Source organism: Coregonus clupeaformis, chromosome 3 (assembly GCF_020615455.1).
Source record: "Coregonus clupeaformis isolate EN_2021a chromosome 3, ASM2061545v1, whole genome shotgun sequence".
NCBI classification, from domain to species: domain Eukaryota; kingdom Metazoa; phylum Chordata; class Actinopteri; order Salmoniformes; family Salmonidae; genus Coregonus; species Coregonus clupeaformis.
Genome location: NC_059194.1, coordinates 33,457,634 through 33,477,766, shown reverse-complemented (window position 1 = coordinate 33,477,766; position 20,133 = coordinate 33,457,634). Strand labels below are relative to the sequence as shown.

The following is a 20,133-nucleotide window of genomic DNA, read 5'->3' as shown; positions in this document are numbered from 1 at the left end:
TAACCGTGTAAATCTCTCTAGGACAAGGTGACTTTTATCAATATATTTGCCTGTATTTACCCCACAAAAATGAAATGCTAGTTAGCTGATAATATGGCTATCATAAAGAACTACAAATGTCATGATCTGGACGAGACAGCCTAAATTGAGGCAAAGGTAAGAATCTCTGGATTAACTAGCTAATGTAGTTAACCATGTAAATCTCTCTCGGACAAGCTATCAAAACGCCATGGTAAGCCTACACGAAACACAGCCCTTATTTTAAGTGTTTCTAAAATCCCTTATTGGAAAAATTAATGGTGGAAAAACAATTGGAACCATTTCCCTGTTTGACCGCTAGGTTTAATGGGTACCTCCACTGTGGGGCGCTATTTGCCTCATGCAGCATGACACGTCTCTTTTGCATAGAGTTGATCAGGCTGTTGATTGTGGCCTGTGGAATGTTGTCCCACTCCTCTTCAATGGCTGTGCGAAGTTGCTGGTTATTGGCGGGAACTGGAACACGCTGTCGTACACGTCGATCCAGAGCATCCCAAACATGTCTGGTGAGTATGCAGGCCAATAAAGCACTGGGACATTTTCAGCTTCCAGAAATGTTTTACAGATCGTTGCGACATGGGGCCTTACATGATCATGCTGAACAATGGGCCTCAGGATCTCGTCACGATGTAGTTGTGCATTCAAATTGCCATCGATAAAATGCAATTGTGTTCGTTGTCTGTAGCTTATGCCTGCCCATACCATAACCCCACCACCACGGGGAACTCTGTTCACAACATTGACATCAGCAAACCGCTCGCCCACACGACCGCATACACGCTGTCTGCCATCTGGCCGCTACAGTTGAAACCGGGATATATCTGTGAAGAGCACACTTCTCCAGCATGCCAGTGGCCATTGAAGATGAGCATTTGCCCACTGAATTCGGTTACGACGCTGAACTTTAGTCAGGTCAAGACCCTGGTGAGAGGACAACAAGCACGCAGATGAGCTTCCCTGAGACGGTTTCTGTCAGTTTGTGCAGAAATATTTTGGTTGTTCAAACCCACAGTTTCATCAGCTGTCCGGGTGGCTGGTCTCAGACGATCCCGCAGGTGAAGAAGCCAGATGTGGAGGCCTGGGCTGGCGTGGTTACATGTGGTCTGCAGTTGTGAGGCATCTGTGGCATTGTGTTGTGACATGTTTTAGAGTGGCCTTTTATTGTCCCCAGCACAAGGTGCACGTGTGTAATGATCATGCTGTTTAATCAGCTTCTTGATATGCCACACCTGTCAGGTGGACGGATTATCTTGGCAAAGGAGAAATCCTCACTAACAGGCATTTAAACAAATTTGTGCACAACATTTAAGAGAAATAAGCTTTTTGTGGGTATGGAACCTTTCTGTGATATTTTATTTAAGCTCATGAAACATGGGACCAACACTTTACATGTTGAGTTTATATTTTTGTTCAGTGTATATAACGCCACATTTTTTGTGAGAAAACCATCAGTAGAGTTAAATGGAATGGAAACCAATTTAACTTGGATTTTGTATTTGGTACATCACGCACAGCCTTTTATCTGCAACAAGTCATTTGATGGAAACATATCTCAGACTCTTTCTAGAGCTCCGACTTTCTGGCCTGAAGATTACTAACGTCATGATTTGACCTCTTATTATCCCGAAATCCCAGTTGTCTGGAATGTACCAATAGTCCACGGAAATGTACGAACAGTTAGAAAGTTGGACACTACCGAGTTTCCTTGTTCCGACTAGCACATGAACGCAGTAATAGATCACATTTCTTGGAGGAAGAGACCTATCCCACAATTCACTCTGGAACATGTATTCTATGGTGCCGAGGAGGACTATAAATTTGCAAGTGCCCAAACGCCAGTCTCTTTGAAGACATGAGGAAGGGAGGTCCAATTTCGTCCAAGGTAATAAATAGTGTCTTGCGTTTATGGAAGTTGGAATGGGTCAGTATTGATATATAGTTGGCTAGCTACCCTTGCTCCGGGCAAACGCTACGCCACGGCCGTTAGTTTCTTTCCGCAATGAAGTAGCTATGTACCTAGCGAACAGATCATCGGAAGAATGGAGTTTTAGTCGTCAGGCAACATAAATATAACCAAGTGGCAAGGAAGAGATGTTGACCTGGTAGTTAACTTAGTTCCTAGCTAAACCATACTGTTAAAAAAAACATTGTTAAACCAATGTTGCCTCTAGTACTGGCTAAAATATATAGTTAAGTCATTTAAAATTAAGTCTAGGTAACTCGTTCAGCTAACCAGTTATGTTGCATTGGCTGCCAGTTACTAGTTATTATTGTTTTGGTGCGAAGTTGCTAAGGCTAACTAGCCTGTTCGTTAGTTAGATGACTGGCAAGTTTCACATGCGAGGCCTAGGTGACACGTGGTGCAATGCGAAAGGTGGGCCTAGTTAGCTAGCCAAGTTGGCTAGCCAGTGTAAAACCAAGATGGATACCATTTTGTTTAATGCAATGATGTTATTGTCACAACTCATGCATACCTTGTCTTTACCTTCTCAGGTTGTGCCACCATTCAGGTCTTCAGACATGGGAGGGCTGCAAATGGGAATAACATGATCCCCTTTAAGGTAGCTGTTGTCTCCCACATCCTTACATTCAAAACTTAAAGTTAATTAGGTTTTCATGCTTGGCTAGTTTTCTTAATCCAGCGGTAGTCAGCTGTACAGGCCAGCCCATGCCTGAACTAGTGTTACACTGCTGGGAGAGGAAGGCTCTGCTAATGTGGCCTGGTCCAGCAGATACTGTTTTAGTGGCTGTTGGTGCTGTGCTGTAGCAGAACTGTGCTCTTCTGAGAGTGGGCTGCACCTACACACTGGGGCAGCCCTAGTAGAAGGGCTAACAAATATACATTCAAAGGAATCTGCATGAGTATAGCTACTAGATACTTCTAAGTCATGTCATTAATGACCTCAATCTTTCCTTTGCATTTCACGCATGCAGACTGAATGAATTACACCAACTCTAATTGAAGGTGAGCATAAATAAGATCTTTGTTTTTACAAATGGGATGAAGATGTACTGTGCCGTGATGCTTATTTAACACATCATTCTTATTGTATGGTGAAGAAACTTCAGAAAACTGAGCACTATTTTAATGCCTGCTACTGTTGACTACTTACTGTGTTTATATGGCTTTGCATATTGTAAGGTTTGAACATTTGCATTTCAGGAAAACATGCTCCATTTAACTCAATTGAAGGTGATTCAACTCGATTCAATGCGTTTAAAGGTGAGGATGGCTCAGCAGTTATAGCTTAACGCTATTAACATGTACTGTGCACTGATGAGAGCTTTACAGCTTTAACCCAGCTTTCTTACTGTTGGTGTAGACATTATGTTCTAACTCTGAGCACAATTTGTGATGGCTGGTACTGTTTAAACTGTATTTATGTATGGCTCACTAGGGTTCTTATTCCTCTAATGTAGGATAAACATGGTACTGCTGGGACTGGATTGATGGTTAAATGGAAAGGGTATTGAAGGTGAGGATGGATGAGAATTGTTATAGCTAAACACCCTGAACATGTACTGTGCACTGATGAGAGCTTTACAGCTTTAACCCAGCTTTCTTACTGTTGGTGAAGACTTTGAAACTCTGAGCATGTTGTAAAAATGGTTACTATTTACATTGTATTCCTATATGCTCACTGTTAGGTGTTCAGTCAATTTCTTAAATATTTGTATTTCAGGAAACTATTTAGTGGACTGCTTGCATTTCAGGAAATATCCAGGTGAACTCCATTGAAGGTGATGATTCTGAATTATTATACTACAAAAACATGTACTGTTGAGAACCTTATAGCTTTAACCCAGCATTACTGTTTACCTTTTAAATGAGGATGACTTGCACAATGTTTGTTACTGTATACATTGTATTTATTAAAGGTCATGGGCCATACATTTGCATGATCATTTCTATACTAAAAGGTAAATGATCATTTACTAATTTGATTTATTTGCATTTCAGGAAAACATGATTGTAAAATGAAATGCTACAACTCAAGGTGAGGATGGGTCAGAATTTCAATAAGCTAAATAACACAAATGTATTGTGTAGTGATTTACTTTTATCACCTACTTATTCTATAGTGAAGAACCTTCGGAACGCTGAGCACAATTCTTCCTGAATGACTTGCTTTCTAAATTCTCTTGTGTATATTTAGCTCACAGGCGTTCTCCTTTGTCCTCCACAGGAATAATGTAGACCAAGCATGGAGGTGCTTGGACTGGATTTGATGCCTAAAGTCAAAGCAAGGTAATGTACTCATAACATCTAAATGGATTTTGGAACCCAAGTGCTATCATGAAAATGCACTGTGCGGTGATGAGAGCTTTATAGCTTTAACCCAGCTTTCTTACTGTTGGTGAAGACACTATGTTCTAACTCTGAGCACATTTTGTAATGGCTGTTATAGCCTCAAATGTATTGGTATACTCTACAGTCATTCCTAACTTCATATCTTTGCATTTCAGGAATACATGCTGCTTGTATGACATTCTATGCTTCAACTCCATTGAAGGTGAGGCTGGATCAGATTTTTTGCTAGAGAAACTACAAACCTGTACTGTGAAGTAAAACAATGTATCACCTATTTATTGTATAGTGCAGACTCTTCGGAACCCTGAGCACAGTTCTTTCCTAAATGGCTACCCGTCTACATTCTCTGTGTGTATGTCATTTGTCTTCCAAAGACTGACAAAAAGCATGGAGCTGCTTGGACAGGAATTGATGCTATAACTTGATTCAAGGTAATGTACCATAACATTTTGAGCAAAACAAATTCTGGGAAAATAAAACGGCACTTCAGTTTGTAGACTGAAACTACTTCAATCTGACTAGAAGACCTGAGATGCTTGCATTTGCAATATGTTTAATGTATATTGATGTCAACAGGCTGCCACAGGATTGTTTCTGTCTGGACTTGGGTGGTTAACAGAATGATACATCCTGCAGATGATTCGTTAAACTCCAGGCCAGACCGCTTGGCTCAACCACCACCAACTGGGTTCACATGGCCCTTTGACACAATCTAATCCTGGAGTGTCATTGCATAATCCTGTTTTGCAATGTCAGTGGTTTCTGAACAAATGTACCACATAATGACTTGTTCAATGTATTGCCTTGGTTATGCTCCCAACTGCATGAACCTATTGGGACCTTGTCAATCGGTGAAAACAATAAAATTGGCCTTGTAAATTGTCTTCAATTATTGTAGATTTTAGGTAATAGCATTGAGGTTATTATTGAAATATGGTACTTTATGGAAATTGGTAACTAAATGAGCACTTTACTAACAGGCTGTGGGAAGCTGATCTGACTGATGGTTAGTGTAAAACTGTAGTGCTTACATTGATGGCAGTTTATATCACCAAACCAGGGCCATGTTCAGTAACTGACCATTGCAGATAAACATTTAATTGAGTGGGGCTGATGTGATCGCTTATTCTACATGTCTGAGGCATGTATTTTTTATCTGAAAGGACTGCTCTGATGTTACCACAGATTTTACCCCCTCACTTTGTCAATCTAAATTGCCTGCCTTTAATCCCTATATAGCATGTCTATCTGGGGAGGGTGAATGTACAGGCTTTTTATATAGGGAAGTTATACACATTGTATAGAAAACATTCATTCTTGAAACATATTTGGTAATGCAACTCAATTGTCAACTGGTAGGCCTGATTACCAACAATGATGAGACTGCTTACAGGGAGGAGTTGAGGGCCCTAGCGGAGTGATGCCAGGAAATAACCTCTCAATTAAATGAAGGAACTGATTGTGGACTTCACGACACAGCAGTGAGAGCACTCCACATTTACGTGAAAAGCTTCACGTTCCTCAGTGTGCACATCACTGACAGACTGTGGTGAAGGCGCAACACCGTCTCCAACCTCAGGAGGCTGAAGAAATTAGTCTTAGCCCCTAAGACCCTTACGAACTTCTACAGATGCATCCTGTCGGGCTGTGTCGCTGCCTGGTACGGCAATTGCACCGTCCGCAACTGCAGAGCTCTCCAGAGGGTGGTGCGGTCAACCCAACGCATCACCGGGGCACACTGCCTGCCCTCCAGATAATCTACAGCACCCGGTGTCACAAGAAGATGAAGGCCCTCAGCTGCCCGAGCCATGGCCTGTTCACCCAGCTACCATCTAGATGGTGGAGACTGTACAGGTGCATCAAAGCTGGGACCAAGAGACTGAAAAAAATGCTCTCTCCAGGCCATCAGAATGTTAAATAGTCACCACTTGCCAGCCACTGCCCAGTACCCTGCCCTGAAGTTAGTCACCGTTACTTGCCGGCTGCCACCCGGTACTCTACCCTGCACTTTAGAGACTGCTGCCCTATATGTGCGTAGTCATTGAACACTGGTCACTTTATGTTTACATGTTATTGTTTTACCCACTTCATTTGTATACTGAGCAAAAATATAAACGCAACATGCACCAATTTCAAAGATTTTACTGAATTACAGTTCATAGAAGGAAATCAGTCAATTTAAATAAAATCATGGGCAGACTGGGCAGGGGCGTAGCCATCGGTGGGCCTGGGAGGGAATAGGCCAAGCCCAACCAATCAGAATGAGGTTTTTCCCCACAAAAGGGCTTTATTACAGACCGAAATACTCATCAGCAGCATACCCCCCTCCTCAGACGATCCCACAGGTGAAGAAGCCGGATGTGGAGGTCCTGGGCTGACGTTATTACACGAGGTCTGCGGTTGTGAGGCCGGTTGGACGTACTGACAAATTCTCTAAAATGTTGGATGCGGCTTATGGTAGCGAAATGAACATTCAATTCTCTGGGAACAGCTCTGTTGGACATTCCTGCAGTCAGCATGCCAATTGCATGCTCCCTCAACTTGAGACATCTGTGGCATTGTGTTGTGTGACAAAACTGCACGTTTTAGAGTGTCCTTTTATTGTCCCCAGCACAAGGTGCACCTGTGTACTGATCATGCTGTTTAATCAGCTTCTTGATATGCCACACCTATCAGGTGGATGGACTATATTGGCAAAGGAGAAATGCTCACTAACAGGGATATAAACAAATTTGTGCACAATATTTGAGAGAAATAAGCTGTTTGTGCATATGGAAAATTTCTGGGATCTTTCATTTCAGCTCATGAAACATACACTTTACATGTTGCATTTATATTTTTGTTCAGTATATATACTGTATTCTAGTCAAGGCTCATCCTATATAACTGCTGCTGTACACACCTTTTCTATTCATATACTGTCTATACCAGGGGTGTCAAACGTCCGGCCCGCGGGCCGGATCAGGCCCGCAAACGGGTTTAATCCGGCCCGCGAGATGATTTTGTTAAGTATAAAAATGAGCTGCAATTTTTCAATAAAATAAACTGCTGTTCCAATTGTGTCCACTGGATGGCGCAATAGCAATTGTGTTAAGCAAGCAAACTGTTTATACAGGGGCATAGCAAATAGGTCAAGCAAGTGCAGCCAGTCCGGATGAGCTACTTTGTTTTGCCCGCGATATTTATTACGGCTTCTACTTTTAACATTATGTGCTTTGGCACCCTCATTGCCCCAATATGTCTCTGTCAAAAAAGAGAAAAGTGGACGCAGAGTGCTCCAAGAAAAATTGTCATCCTTCTATTTATTCACGGAATTGAATGGGAAAGCTGTATGTTTGGTGTGTTCACAGCATGTTGCAGTGCTGAAAGAATATAACCTTTGTCGCCACTATGTGAGTCTTCATGCCGACAAATATGACAACTTTCAAGGACAGCGGAGAAGAGAGAAGGTGAATGAACTGTTGGTGGGTCTGAAGAAACAGCAGTATGTGTTTACTCACAGCCGAGACATCAGTGACGCTGCAGTGAAAGCTAGCTACCTCATTGCTAATGAAATCGCAGTGGCTTCAAAACCATTTAGTGAGGGTGAATTTGTAAAAACATGCATGATGAAGGCAGCAGAGATTGTGTGCCCTGAAAAGCACCAGGCTTTTGCAAATATCAGCCTGACAAGAAACACAGTTGCAGACAGGATTTCTGATCTTTCAGTGGATTTGGACAGCCAGTTGAAGCAAAAAGTAAAGTCAGTCATTTATTGCGTTTTCGGTTGCAATTGATGAAAGCACGGACATTACAGATGTTGCACAACTGGCCATTTTCATCCGCGGAGTTGATGACACATTGACCGTCACCGAGGAGTTCGTGGAGTTGGTGCCGATGACAGATACAACGACAGCAGCTGATATTTTCACTGCACTCGTCGGCGTGCTGGACAGGGTCGGAGTGGACTGGTCCCGCGCTGTCAGCCTGGCTACAGATGGTGCGCCCTCAATGATCGGGAAAAAAGCAGGCGTTGTGACAAAGTTCAGAGAGAAAGTGCAATCTGCAAATGGAGGATGTGATTTTTGGACTTTTCACTGTATTTTGCACCAGGAGGCTTTGTGTTGCAAGTCATTAAAGATGGATAACGTCATGAAGGTGGTCATCCAAACAGTTAATTTCATCCGATCCAGAAGCCTGAATCACTGTCAGTTTGACAGCCTTCTCAGAGAGAAAGACCACATCTATGGCCTGCCATACCACACTGAGGTAAGATGGTTAAGCTGAGGTGCTGTGCTGAGGCGTTTCTTTGATTTACGAGAAGAAATTGAACAGTTCATGGAAGAAAAGGGCAAACCAGTGTTAGAATTTCATTCCGCAGAATGGATGCAGGACCTTGCATTTATGGTGGATGTTACAGAGCACCTGAATAACTTGAACAAACAGCTGGAAGGGCGCAACAAAGTTGCCACGCAGTATTATGACAGCATACGTTCTTTCAAGTTGAAGCTGTCATTGTGGGAGACGCAACTCGCCGGTGGTGATGCAGCTCACTTCCCCTGTCTGAAAAAATGTGTGCGCGACCCAACATGTGGCAGACATGAAGCGGTTCAAAGATAAAATAACGGGACTGTTAAGGGAGTTTGAGCAACGCTTTCAGATTTTTGGTGAACTGGAGAAAGACTTCAAAGTTTTTTGTTCGCCATTCACCGTGAATCCCTCTGATCTGCCCGTCAGCATCCAACTTGAAATAATAGACTTGCAGTGTGACTCGGATTTTAAGGGCAAATTTGCCGCAGCTGGCTTGGACACATTTTATCAGAATCTCTTGCCAGGTTACCCCAACTTGACAGCCCTCGCTGCAAAACTATTGTGCATGTTTGGAACCACATATCTTTGTGAGCAAGTTCTCTGTAATGAGCATACATAAAACAAAGCTGCGCTCAAGGCTCACGCACAAGCACTTGAATCACATCCTGAAGTTGGCTGCCACTCAGGATGTGACGCCTGATATTGATGCGCTGGTGAAAGCTAAAAGATGCCAGGTATCAGGAGTCAAATAAACTATGCAACCCCACTTAAAGTGCTGCATGAGACACCCTGATATAGTTCTGTGATATACTTCTGTGAATCACTGAGGCATTGTGTGTTTGTGTGTTGTTTGTCCTCAGAATTTCAAATAACTTGAGGTGTTTTATGATTAATAGTGATGTTGTGCTTTTGGACACACTGTCCTCAGGCTCCAGCTTTATGTTTATATGTTTTGATGTTGATGTGCTATTGTTTTTAATTTATTTTATTTTATTTGTATATTTAACCTATTCTTGACTCTGTGGTTCTTGCACTTGTTTGGGGAACAGGATTTCATTATTTGTATCTACATTTCTGCCTGAGAAATGACACCCTGATATAGTTCTGTGATCTGTGAAACAGTTCTGTGAATCACTGAGGCATTGTGTGTTTGTGTTCTTTTTCTTTAGAATTTTCAAATAAACTTGAGGTGTTTTATGATTAATAGTGATGTTGTGCTTGTACTATTTTGGACACACTGTCCTCAGGCTCCAGCTTTATGTTTTATGTTGATAGTATTAAAACAAAGAAAACAATCTGAAGTTGTTGTTTTTAAGTTATATATACCATGATTTTACCGGTCCGGCCCACTTGGGAATAGATTTTCTTCCATGTGGCCCCTGAGCTAAAATGAGTTTGACACCCCTGGTCTATACACACCATTATATACATGTATACTGTATATATTTATATTCTGGACTCTGACATTGCTCATTCTGATATTTCTTCAATTATTTATTTTCCTTTTTTGGGATTTGTGTGTATTGTATTGTGAGGTGTTACTGCAATGTTGGAGCTAGAAATATAATCATTTCGCTGCACCTGCGATAACATCCTGCAAAATATGTATACACGACCAATACATTTTGAATTGATCATGTGTGCTGTATATGAATCGACCCGAGGGGGGGCGCCCGTGCTTTGATGCAGCGCAACGTTGTCCATGAGGAGCACAGCTCGAGCCGGTCCACGATTGGCCAATTGAATTCCACAGCTGTTCTTGGAAAACTTCTGTACTGTTCCTCATGGCAAAAGGATGCAGAAGGGCACACCAGGGATGAGGTGAGAGAACTAAGGCCGAAAACTTTACCATTAGGCCTACCTGTTATGTACATTTTTAGCGATTTTTTTTGCGCCAAATTTTATCAGACAGTATTTTGCCGCGATGTCATTGATATGATATTGAAGTTAATTTAATTTACATTTCCCGCGTGGAGGACAACCTGAATACCAGTATACTTTATTGTACAATACATTTGATTACTACGTCAGACTACAGTGAACCATTGTGTTTACATACATTTTGTGGAAAGCATTTGCCTGGCAGAGGACAACACGTGAGTATGCCCACTAATCTTCGGTCTTCACTCAAATTGTCTGTGTATGTTAATTGAGGTATGTCAGTGTGGCTATGTAATTTAAACGTTATTGGGTCAACTCAATCAAGTATCTTGATGTTATACGGTACGTTTGTTATTGAATTCTCTATTATGCCAATTTTCTTCAGAACAGACACAAACTGCAGTTTGCTGAAAATGTTCTCTAAGGATGGATGTCTGGCTGTGTGTACAGTGATATTAATGATGCTGTCATCAAGTGAGGCTAGAGGTAAGAGAAACTGCTTATTATCTTACTGTAGTGTTACTACATTGTAACATTGTCCCGCAAATAGCCGAATGAAATGTGGAAAGAATGATCATGTTCGTCTGTCCTCATTGATGTACAAATACTTATGGAAATCGATATCCATATGAAAATCGGAATAATACATGAATGTGACTACACATTTTTTACAGATAATATAATATTTTAAACGTTATGTTTGGCACCATAGTCTGTTTCCGCAGAGACACATTACTGATTATTGTTTTTAATGTAATTAATTTTTAATAAACCTAATGAGGAAATATTTCAGTGAATTTGTTTGAGAATGTTTGTGCCTGCAACACTGAGAGACAGTCTACACTCTACCTAGACTGACCTCTTCTATCACATGTTTAATTCACAGGAATTTATTTAACAATTCTGTGAACTCTACTTGGCTTCCAACCCCACATTCAAATTTGCCCTAAGGTCAACAGAAACAAAAAAAATCCCCTCAGTGGTAATGTGTTTAATGATTAACTGCGCACCCAGAGAGAGTGGCCCGCACCCAGAGAGAGTGGCCCTGTGCTGTGTTTACAGACAAAACACAGACCAAGGGGCTGCACATAAATGCGGCTTTTGAAGCAACCCAGTTTGCATCAGCGGCGGGAGGCCATCAGAAACCAAACAAGCATGCCTTTTCTTGGAATCGTTGCAGGAATTTAGAGGTGCATAAGTTTGTATCTCCTGCCAAGTTGAAAAGCAGTTAACGTAAATCAAAGCAGGGCTGATGACACCTACAGGGCTGTGTGCGTAAACCAGGGGAAGATGTCTTGCTTTATGCTGAGAGGAGCTGTTTGCCTGGCCTCTGTGATCCTCTATTCTACCCTGCTGACTGTACTAGACTCAGGGCCACTGGCACTGCAATGTCCCCATGGGAAATACTATTTTCACGCCACTTCGATACCGAAGCGAGTTTTTTGTAGCAGGTTAGGATACTGAGGTTAAGGTTAGGAAAAGGGTTAGGGTTAGCGAAAATGCTGTCCTAAACTGCTACGAAAATACACTTTGTATCGAAGTGGCGTGAAAAGAGTGTGTCCCATGTCCCCATGGCAGGAAATAAACACTGCATTTAGCAAGCAACAAGCCCAGTCCAAGGGGAATGGCTATTGTTTGTTTGATTTGAAATTAATTGACTATGTGGATTTGAGTGTGATGCAAATGTTTCGAAATCAGATTCAATGATTTTTTTTTCCAACCTTTTTATTCAGTTCAGTATGACACCTGTGATATGTTACTAAAGTTGACATACTGGCCCCTACTGTAGAATTCTCAAACTATTGTGTCTCATGATTTTAGTCAATCATCTTCCAGGTGGGCTCTAACTAAAGCTACCTGATCACATTCAGAGAGGCCACCACCACCACAAGACTGCTGGGCAAATCAGATAGATCTTGACCTTACTCTGTGGAGTAATCAGTCCATTGTCCTCTCTGTTGACCCTCGTATCTGCTCACTGCACTCCTTTCACATTGTGTGGCTGGCTGTGTGTGAATGTGGGCTGTGTGTGTGTGTGTGCTGAAGTGGGTGGGTGGTAGAAGGAAATACACACACACAATCTGTGTTGTCCTTGGATTGCTCCTTTCCTTTCTGCCTTGTCTGAGTTATCCTAGGAATGTCATGTCAGAGCCCAGGACGTTATGCAGTGTGTGTCTCTCTCTGGCAATGTAGATAAAAGGTGTCATGCAGGAGGTCTGGGTCTGGAAAGGGTGCATTGTAAAGTGTTGCTTGTGATCCAGGTGAGGGATGCAGCCTATTGGGTTTCTTCTCAGTTTTATGGATTGTTCTGGGCTAGCCTGATATACAAATACCTCTTGTTATTCCGGTGGGTCAGATCAAAAGTTGACAATCCTAATTTCATCGAGATTTTTCCCATTCAAGTATTTTTTTTTCCCAGCAGAGAAAGTCGTTTTTTGAAGGGCTTCCACTTATGTGCATGAGTGTGCTTGACATAACTGTGATCATACAGTGTTTCCAGTTTCGTCATGAAGGTTTAATCCAAAGTTCAGTTTTCCCATTTTCACGGTATGAATACTCAACTATTCAAAGTTATGACTCCCAAGAGTGCTATAAGCAGGGCTCGCAAGAGGAAGTCCAGGCACCATGCATGCCATTTACTGCTGATAAAAACCAAGTTAATGCTGGCTGGCCCTCAATGAATGAAGAGTGATGCAGCAGCTAGGCGCATCCTTGGATGGGATACCATAGATACGCTCCACACACCCGCCAGCGGAGATAAAGTGCGAACACAGACAGTTTGCGCAATGTTGTGGCTCCTCTCTCTCCCTCATACCATCACATAGTTCCTGTTTCTCACTGGCTCGTTTTGACATCTGGATTGGAGAGAAGTGGCCCACATTGACTGTGAGTGAGCCCCCCCCCCCGGTGCTCACCTACTCTCTCACCCAGCGTCCATGGCTCTGTGCCGGGCTATCACATCTCGAGGACCAGCCAGCCGTCTGCCGGACGGGCATGCTCAGATAGGCCTGGAGATTGCTGGCTTGGCTCTGAGCTGATTTGAAGGACCAAGTCAAGCAGACCGTACCCAAAGCGAATAAATAGGAAGCCGTTTGATTTATGTACTTCCACTCAGCAGTATAAAACTCTCTGAAGAAACAGTGTTTCTATCTCAGATGCTGCGACAGCCACATGCTTCTTTTTCCTTTTTTCTTCTTGGACATACATCAAAGAACCCACCTTGCATTAAGCCTTTCAATCTGAAAATGATTTTGAGGAGTCTATTTGGTGTTAAATGAGACATAGTAACATGCTGCATACTACACGGTGAGGGAGTTTTTGTGTCAATGCCCATGGCCTCTCCTCTCAGAGACCTCACAGCACAGAAAGGCCCTCTGGCCACTCAAGGTCCCTAAACAACCTTGTAACAACTTAATAAATAGGAGATCGTTGGATTCAGCTGATAGGCCAGGAAATTAAGCCTGGCTTGTGGCTGTTTATTTCCTGTTCAGGTCATCCATCCTGTCAATGCTGCAATAAGCAGTAGTCTACTACCTAGTACACTCAGTGCTGAAGTCTTCTGGGGCTGTAGTAGTACTAAACAGAGCTCCCTATCACTGCTGTGGGCCTCTCTCACCAGGTGTCATGCTCCTCCAGCTCATTAGGCAGATAATGGTGGATAATGTGGCACTGCAGGCCTCCTGCTTATCACAAAGCCTGGCTGCTGATTACACACAGCAATGGGGACTAACTGTAGACTGGAGACTGGGTTGGCCTCAACAGCCTCTGATGGACAGCAGCTCAGTCTGACACAATTCCACTTGTCGAGTAAAATTGCAATTATATCTGTTTTGAGTCCACAGTGTTCTGTCAATTTTCCTCTGTAGTTCCCTTATCTTCAGAACATCATCAATGTTAATCTCTTGCCTGATCCATCTGAGTTCTATTTGCTAGTACCTCTTCCAGCTGGATGTCTGATTCTGTGCAGGGTTCTGCTTTGAACGTGTGCACACAGTTAAATAGTATCAGGTGCCCATCCGGTCTTCACGTCGAGGACTTGACAGTGCCAGAAGAACGATTAGGGTTGCAAAGGGAGGGTATATTACTGAAAACGTTCAAAGTTTACCAGTAAACTACCAGAATTTTGGTATCTTTCAACGATTTTATGTAATCTATCACATAACATCTAGTGGCCCTTTTGGTTACTTCAGATTATCACAGTTGTCTGTTATAATCTCTCTACCGCTGTGTGGCCTTATCACATATAATTAATTAAATAAGATGATTTTAAAATTAAAAATAGAATGACAAAGCTGTAAAACATTATCCTAAATATAAACCATCAACAGTGAATACCATTGGTGTTTAATATGAGGGTTTCAGCATGAAATATCCTTTTATTTATTTTACTATGTCAATATGTATTTTTTGTGAATGTTTTGGTATCAAACCGGTGGCAGTTGTAAAAAAGTCAATAGTTGGAAGTTGCAGAGTTAATTGAAAATAATGCCATTGTTGATTAGATGCTTTTTTCATAAATATTTGCTATTTTGTCTTGAACCATATGGTCTATCTACTAGAAACTCATGGACAATATGGACACAGATATAATAAATGAATACTGTATATTAATACATTTTCTTTTAAGTTATTAAAGTATAAATGACCAAAGTTAGATTTTCTGTTAATTACAAAAATTACTGAAGATTCCGGTAACTTTGGTAAATTACTGGTAGCATTGCAACCCTACGACGACTGATGCCAGCAAGTATATAATGTAATGCTAATGTGGCTGATGTTTTTAATTATGTTTCATGGGTCAAGCATAGAAAAGTTTTTATTTTTTATTTTACATTTTGTAGATAGAGGGAACTCAAACCATTACTGTGGCCCTGGCCTATACAAGCCTGTTGTCCACCATGATGACACTGCTAAAGGATGTGTCAAGTGTCAGGTGTTACAATTTACAACATATATGCTCCAATTCAAAGTTAACACAAGCCCACCTCATATTGCGATAGTTTTTTAATCTACAAATTTTTTTGGCCTGGGAACCGACAGCTTGGCTGATGCTCCTGACTGTGTGTGTTCTCAGGCTCCATAAAGCTAGTTCTAGTTAACCAAATGGGGAAAAAGCTTTATTTTAATTGTGGCAGATCTCACAGTGTGTGGAGCACACAACAATGTGTTAACGTCCGGCTCTTACAAGTCCACATACCGCTTGCCAAACCCCATTCCATATTTTTTATTTTTTTGTTTTGAAGTAGGTCCCAGTCTTCTTTGTAGTTGTGATCTCTGTTAAACGTGTGCACTTAAAACAAGTCTGTGGTGTTTCGCGTGAGGGGAATGGAACTTTACGTAAACAAGGCAGTTAATGAGCTGCATTTGGTTTGAAATGTATTGCTTGAGCACGGCTATTAGAGAAGTGTTGGTATTTATAGAGGAGACATAAAAACACAAAAGATAGCAGCGGGCGTTCAAACATTCCTCCCCCTGCTTTAGATAAAGGCCCTACTCTGCTGGAGGTCAGCGAGGTGTCATCCTGCGTGGACCCTGTGTGTGTGCTGTTTACCTACCTGAGCCTGGAACTGCACTGTTTGCACAGGTGGGAGAGGGCACCTTGGAGTGAATGAGAGGTTAGAAAGCCGCTGTCATCCCTCCCTCCATTGTTCTCTTCATTCCCGTGGACTTAGCTTGTCGGAGCAGTGTGCTTGTACAAGACCAGCGAGGCCGAGTGTTCGTCACGAGCAATTTGTTCTCGATGTGGGGCCCCTCTTCCTAATGGAAGCGTGCTTTGTGGCAGTCTCTTTGTCCCTGGGTAAAGGTGGGATTACACAGTCTTTAACTAGGAGGATTACAGGACCACTCCAACCATCACCAATCCTCATAGCCCTACACTCTGGGCTTTTAAAATGTCACAGAAAAGAAGCGGTGAATAGGCCCATTCCGTGCATTTGTCCCATTGACTCTGGGCAGTGGACGGCTTCTCTTTAGAATCCTGTGGTTTTCTCAGAACACCGACATTCCAGGCATTTAGAACCTGTGGCTCAACGGAAGGGCCTCCTTAATGGCTTTCATCCCCGGCTCTGCTGCTACTTCACCCATTCAATGGCAGGGCCCACTTTTACCTGGCCCTGGTTCAGCGGCATAGGTCACACAATGTTCTGGGACTAAGCAGCAAAGAAAACATGCTCTCCAACAAGGAAGACGGGCCTCTCTTCAGTCTGCTACCAATAAGGGGCCATACATAGAGCTTAAAGTGTACCCTGATGAGAGAGAGAGAGGGAGCACCCAGCAGCAGGTTTGGGTAAAGCAGTGGTGAGAGTGAGGGTGAGCCACTAATCAGTATCACCACCTGGCCTGGTCCTCCTTGGATCTGTGCTTGTCTGGGTGATTCTTATGCAAGCAGCCCTGCCCTCCCTGCCTAGTCTGCTCTGCTCTGGCACACACATCCAGCAGTGACAGACAGACCAGCAGCCGCAGCGGTAGCTAGCTGGGTCTGTGAGTGTGAGACACGGCCGAACGTGTAAACATGACATACTGCGTAGAGCGAGAGCCAAACCAGAATTAGGAGCCTTGCGTGAGATAATAGCTGTCTGTCGGTGTGGACTGTTGATACAAAGGGCAGGTGCTCGTTATTTGTGATGGGGCCGGCGTTCTACAACATTACCCAGAATCCCTGTGGAGCTGTGGCTCTGTTTGTGTGGTCTGAGCTGCTGGTGGTCCACCCTGTGTGTGAACAGATACATGGGGTCCCATACCACCACCACTGGGTGACTACAGGCCAAGGCTGTTGGTTGGGTTCTCTTACCCTCACAGCAGAGGAAAGCAGTGTTCCCAGATAATAATATAATAATAATAATAATAATATGCCATTTAGCAGACGCTTTTATCCAAAGCGACTTACCTGATGGGAAACAACACAACTAGGGAAACTGAGCCTCCATGATTCAGACAGAGTGTGTACATAGAGCGTCCAGTGCCCACCACTCCCTCCTGTGACTCACATGAATTCCATTCACACTGAAATAAGATTTTAACATTTACATCTGCTCCAGTGAGAGTGTGTTAGGGCCAGTGGTATGGAGAGGAGAGTCAGAGGTGGGTACATCATTGCCCCCATACCAACCCAAACACCCAGCTCCCCACATAGGCCTGGCGTCAGGGCCAACAGATCAGGCCTTGTGCCCTCTCCAGCTTCTGCCCCATTGGAGGTGGAGCGGGCACAGCCTTTGCTCCAACAACATGCCAGAGCTAAAAAGAGGCAGACACTCGACATCACCCTCCAGAAATGTTAAATGGTTTGCATTTGAGGAATGACCAGGTTTCTGTATGTTTTTCTAAGGTAGGGGAGAGAGTGTTCTTCCAAGATGGTGTTCTATGGTGTCTGTCTGTCTGGGAGACAGCTGGGGGCTTGGATGGGCTCTAGCGGGGTGAGGTGGACAGATGGACATGGAGCCAATGAAAGGCTGTGTGATGACAGACACACTCTTATAGGCATTTACATCCACAGCTGCAGCACCTATCTCAACTCCAGCTAGTCTCAAAATACTGCAAAATACTGCATGGTGGAGTAGGGGAAGAGTGAGTGAAATAAAGCTGGAAACACAGAAAATAAGTGACCTGCCCTCTACGCAAGTTTGTAGGTGCAACAGTTTTTATGAGGGCCTAAAATTAACCGTCACTTGCCAGATGCGGTTAGATTTAGGCGTTGGTGGGTAAGATGTATTTTTCACCAGCCATGTTGGCGGGTGGTCAGGGCTCCACTGTGCGAGCATTTCACTCGCATTTGTGAATACAAAAAGTATGATCACATAGTAAAATAAATGCTGCAGTAGTTGTTTTCAAAGTATTTCTGCTGTTTTGTTTCATAGCTGGTAAATTAATCGCACAAAGTCAAAGAACTACGAATCCTATATAGCCTATTCCACCTCGTGCTGCAACACTACCTGGTTGAGGGCTGTGGGAAAGTGAAAAGCTGTGTGAAAGATTCATTTTTAGAAGCGCTGCGCACAGGCACAACTTGGTCTAATTTACGTGAAACTAAAGTCTACTGAAGTGAAACGTTGTCCTTTTGTTTCTTGGCTATTTACATTGTTTGGTTCACAAGCTAGGATGTTTTTCTATGTTTGAGTTTCAACTGCTAGGGAAGAGAAGACAACGATTCTATGTACTAGTCAGACTCAATCTCACAGGCATAAATGTGACTCGCGTCGCGTTACCACTGTCGGAACCTCCCGCCCTTAAAAGGGCAGATGGCATTTTTTGGTTAAAAGACTCACTTCACAAAAAATGAAATTAAACAATATACCACATTACTTCTTACTAGCAATACATTTATTGTTTTAGAAACATTACAAATGTTGCTAATTTATTTGTATTTTTATGTGTGTATTTTTTGCGTGAAAAATATATTTTGACTGGTGGACCAAAAAGTTAATTTTATGCCCCGGTTTTTAATAAATTCACAATTTACTGCTCTCACGTGCACATTTATGCCCAATATAAGCCAACAATATCATACCTTTTTGTAGCATTTCTGACAATGCTAAAATCTTTTCAGCCGAATTTCAGAGTTGTAAAACTGGGTGCAACTCAGTTGCTGCTCAACAGTAACAGCTAGCTAGTAGATGGAAAAGGAACGTAGCTAGCTAGTAGGTAGGTATAATTTACTATGGAAGGTTTTTCATATGGCTGAAGTCATCTGCGTAAACTGCTGACTTGGACACACTTGTAATCAGAGCACAAACAAATAAGCTAGCGAATGTCCTTGGCTGCTTTTATAGATAGTTAGATACACCGAACTTTGGGGAAACTGCCACGCTGCTAATTTATAATACATGGACACACCAGAACAGACGTGTTGCTGTTAGAAGAGCCAGAGCAACCAGGTAAAACAACAACATCATAATGATCATTGCTTGCTTGCCTGTGCACTGTCAAAAGAAAACGCCATGCTTGTTAACTTGGTTAGCTATGTGATAAAATGAAACTATTTTCAACACATCAACTGCTTTAGAATTTTTTTTTTAACCAAGCAAGAGACAAACATTCAATTAGTACTGAGTGAATTGTCACGATCGTCTTGACGTGAAGGAGTAGACCAAGGCGCAGCGTGTGAAACGAACATGACTTTAATTAGTAAAGCACAAGTACAAAACAAAACACGATCGTGAAGTCCACAGTAACACTGACTGAACACGGAACAAAAACCCACAAACACAAGGTGAAAACAGACAGTTTAAATATGGCTCCCAATCAGAGACAACGAGCCAACAGCTGACACTCGTTACCTCTGATTGGGAGTCACTCATCCAAACAAAGAAATACAACCACATAGAACAACCCAACCAAACAGAACACCACGAAACGAACACACCCTGGCTCAACATACAAAGTCCCGGAGCCAGAGCGTGACAGTACCCCCCCCTAAAGGCGCGGACTGCGACCGCGCCTCAAAACCCCAAACAGGGGAGGGCTGGGTGGGCATTTCTCCTCGGAGGCGGCTCCGGCCCGGGCTTGACCACCACCCTTCCACAATCCCCCGTAGCGCCCCGGTCCGGTCTGACCCCACTGGCTGGATCTGGACCGGGCATAGACGGAGCGGATTGCTCAAACTCCGTAGTGGAGTA

At 42.9% G+C, this 20,133-nt stretch overlaps 1 protein-coding gene, 1 long non-coding RNA gene and 2 other non-coding genes across 7 annotated transcripts in view; all 4 read left to right on the top strand.

Moving 5' to 3' along the window:
* The first annotated feature begins 1,819 nt into the window (after positions 1-1,819).
* LOC121546965 lies at positions 1,820-5,230 on the top strand. Of its 3 annotated transcripts, none has more exons than XR_005996469.2 (11): positions 1,820-1,921; positions 2,533-2,600; positions 2,974-3,004; positions 3,203-3,262; positions 3,460-3,515; positions 3,723-3,780; positions 4,001-4,037; positions 4,227-4,288; positions 4,507-4,553; positions 4,726-4,782; positions 4,928-5,230. It is a non-coding gene; the product is annotated as an uncharacterized LOC121546965 (long non-coding RNA). The 3 variants fall into 3 exon arrangements; XR_005996468.2 differs by having other exon boundaries at positions 4,643-4,782; XR_005996470.2 differs by having other exon boundaries at positions 4,638-4,782.
* On the top strand, positions 2,677-2,876 carry LOC121547257. The gene has a single exon (XR_005996509.2). It is a non-coding gene; the product is annotated as a small nucleolar RNA SNORA74 (small nucleolar RNA).
* LOC121547269 lies at positions 3,054-3,121 on the top strand. The gene has a single exon (XR_005996511.1). It is a non-coding gene; the product is annotated as a small nucleolar RNA SNORD63 (small nucleolar RNA).
* A 5,210-nt stretch (positions 5,231-10,440) lies between the features above and the next one.
* The window catches only part of LOC121545436 (fibroblast growth factor receptor-like 1), an 81,608-nt gene continuing 71,915 nt past the window's right edge, over positions 10,441-20,133 (top strand). Inside the window, exons 1-2 of one of the 2 annotated variants that reach the window (XM_045208354.1) lie at positions 10,441-10,737; positions 10,913-11,008. In XM_045208354.1, the coding sequence (XP_045064289.1) occupies positions 10,936-11,008 (73 nt within the window). In that variant the 5' untranslated portion in view covers positions 10,441-10,737; positions 10,913-10,935. Of the gene's footprint in view, positions 10,738-10,907; positions 11,009-20,133 lie in introns of both variants that reach the window. The other variant, XM_045208349.1, reaches the window with a different exon arrangement.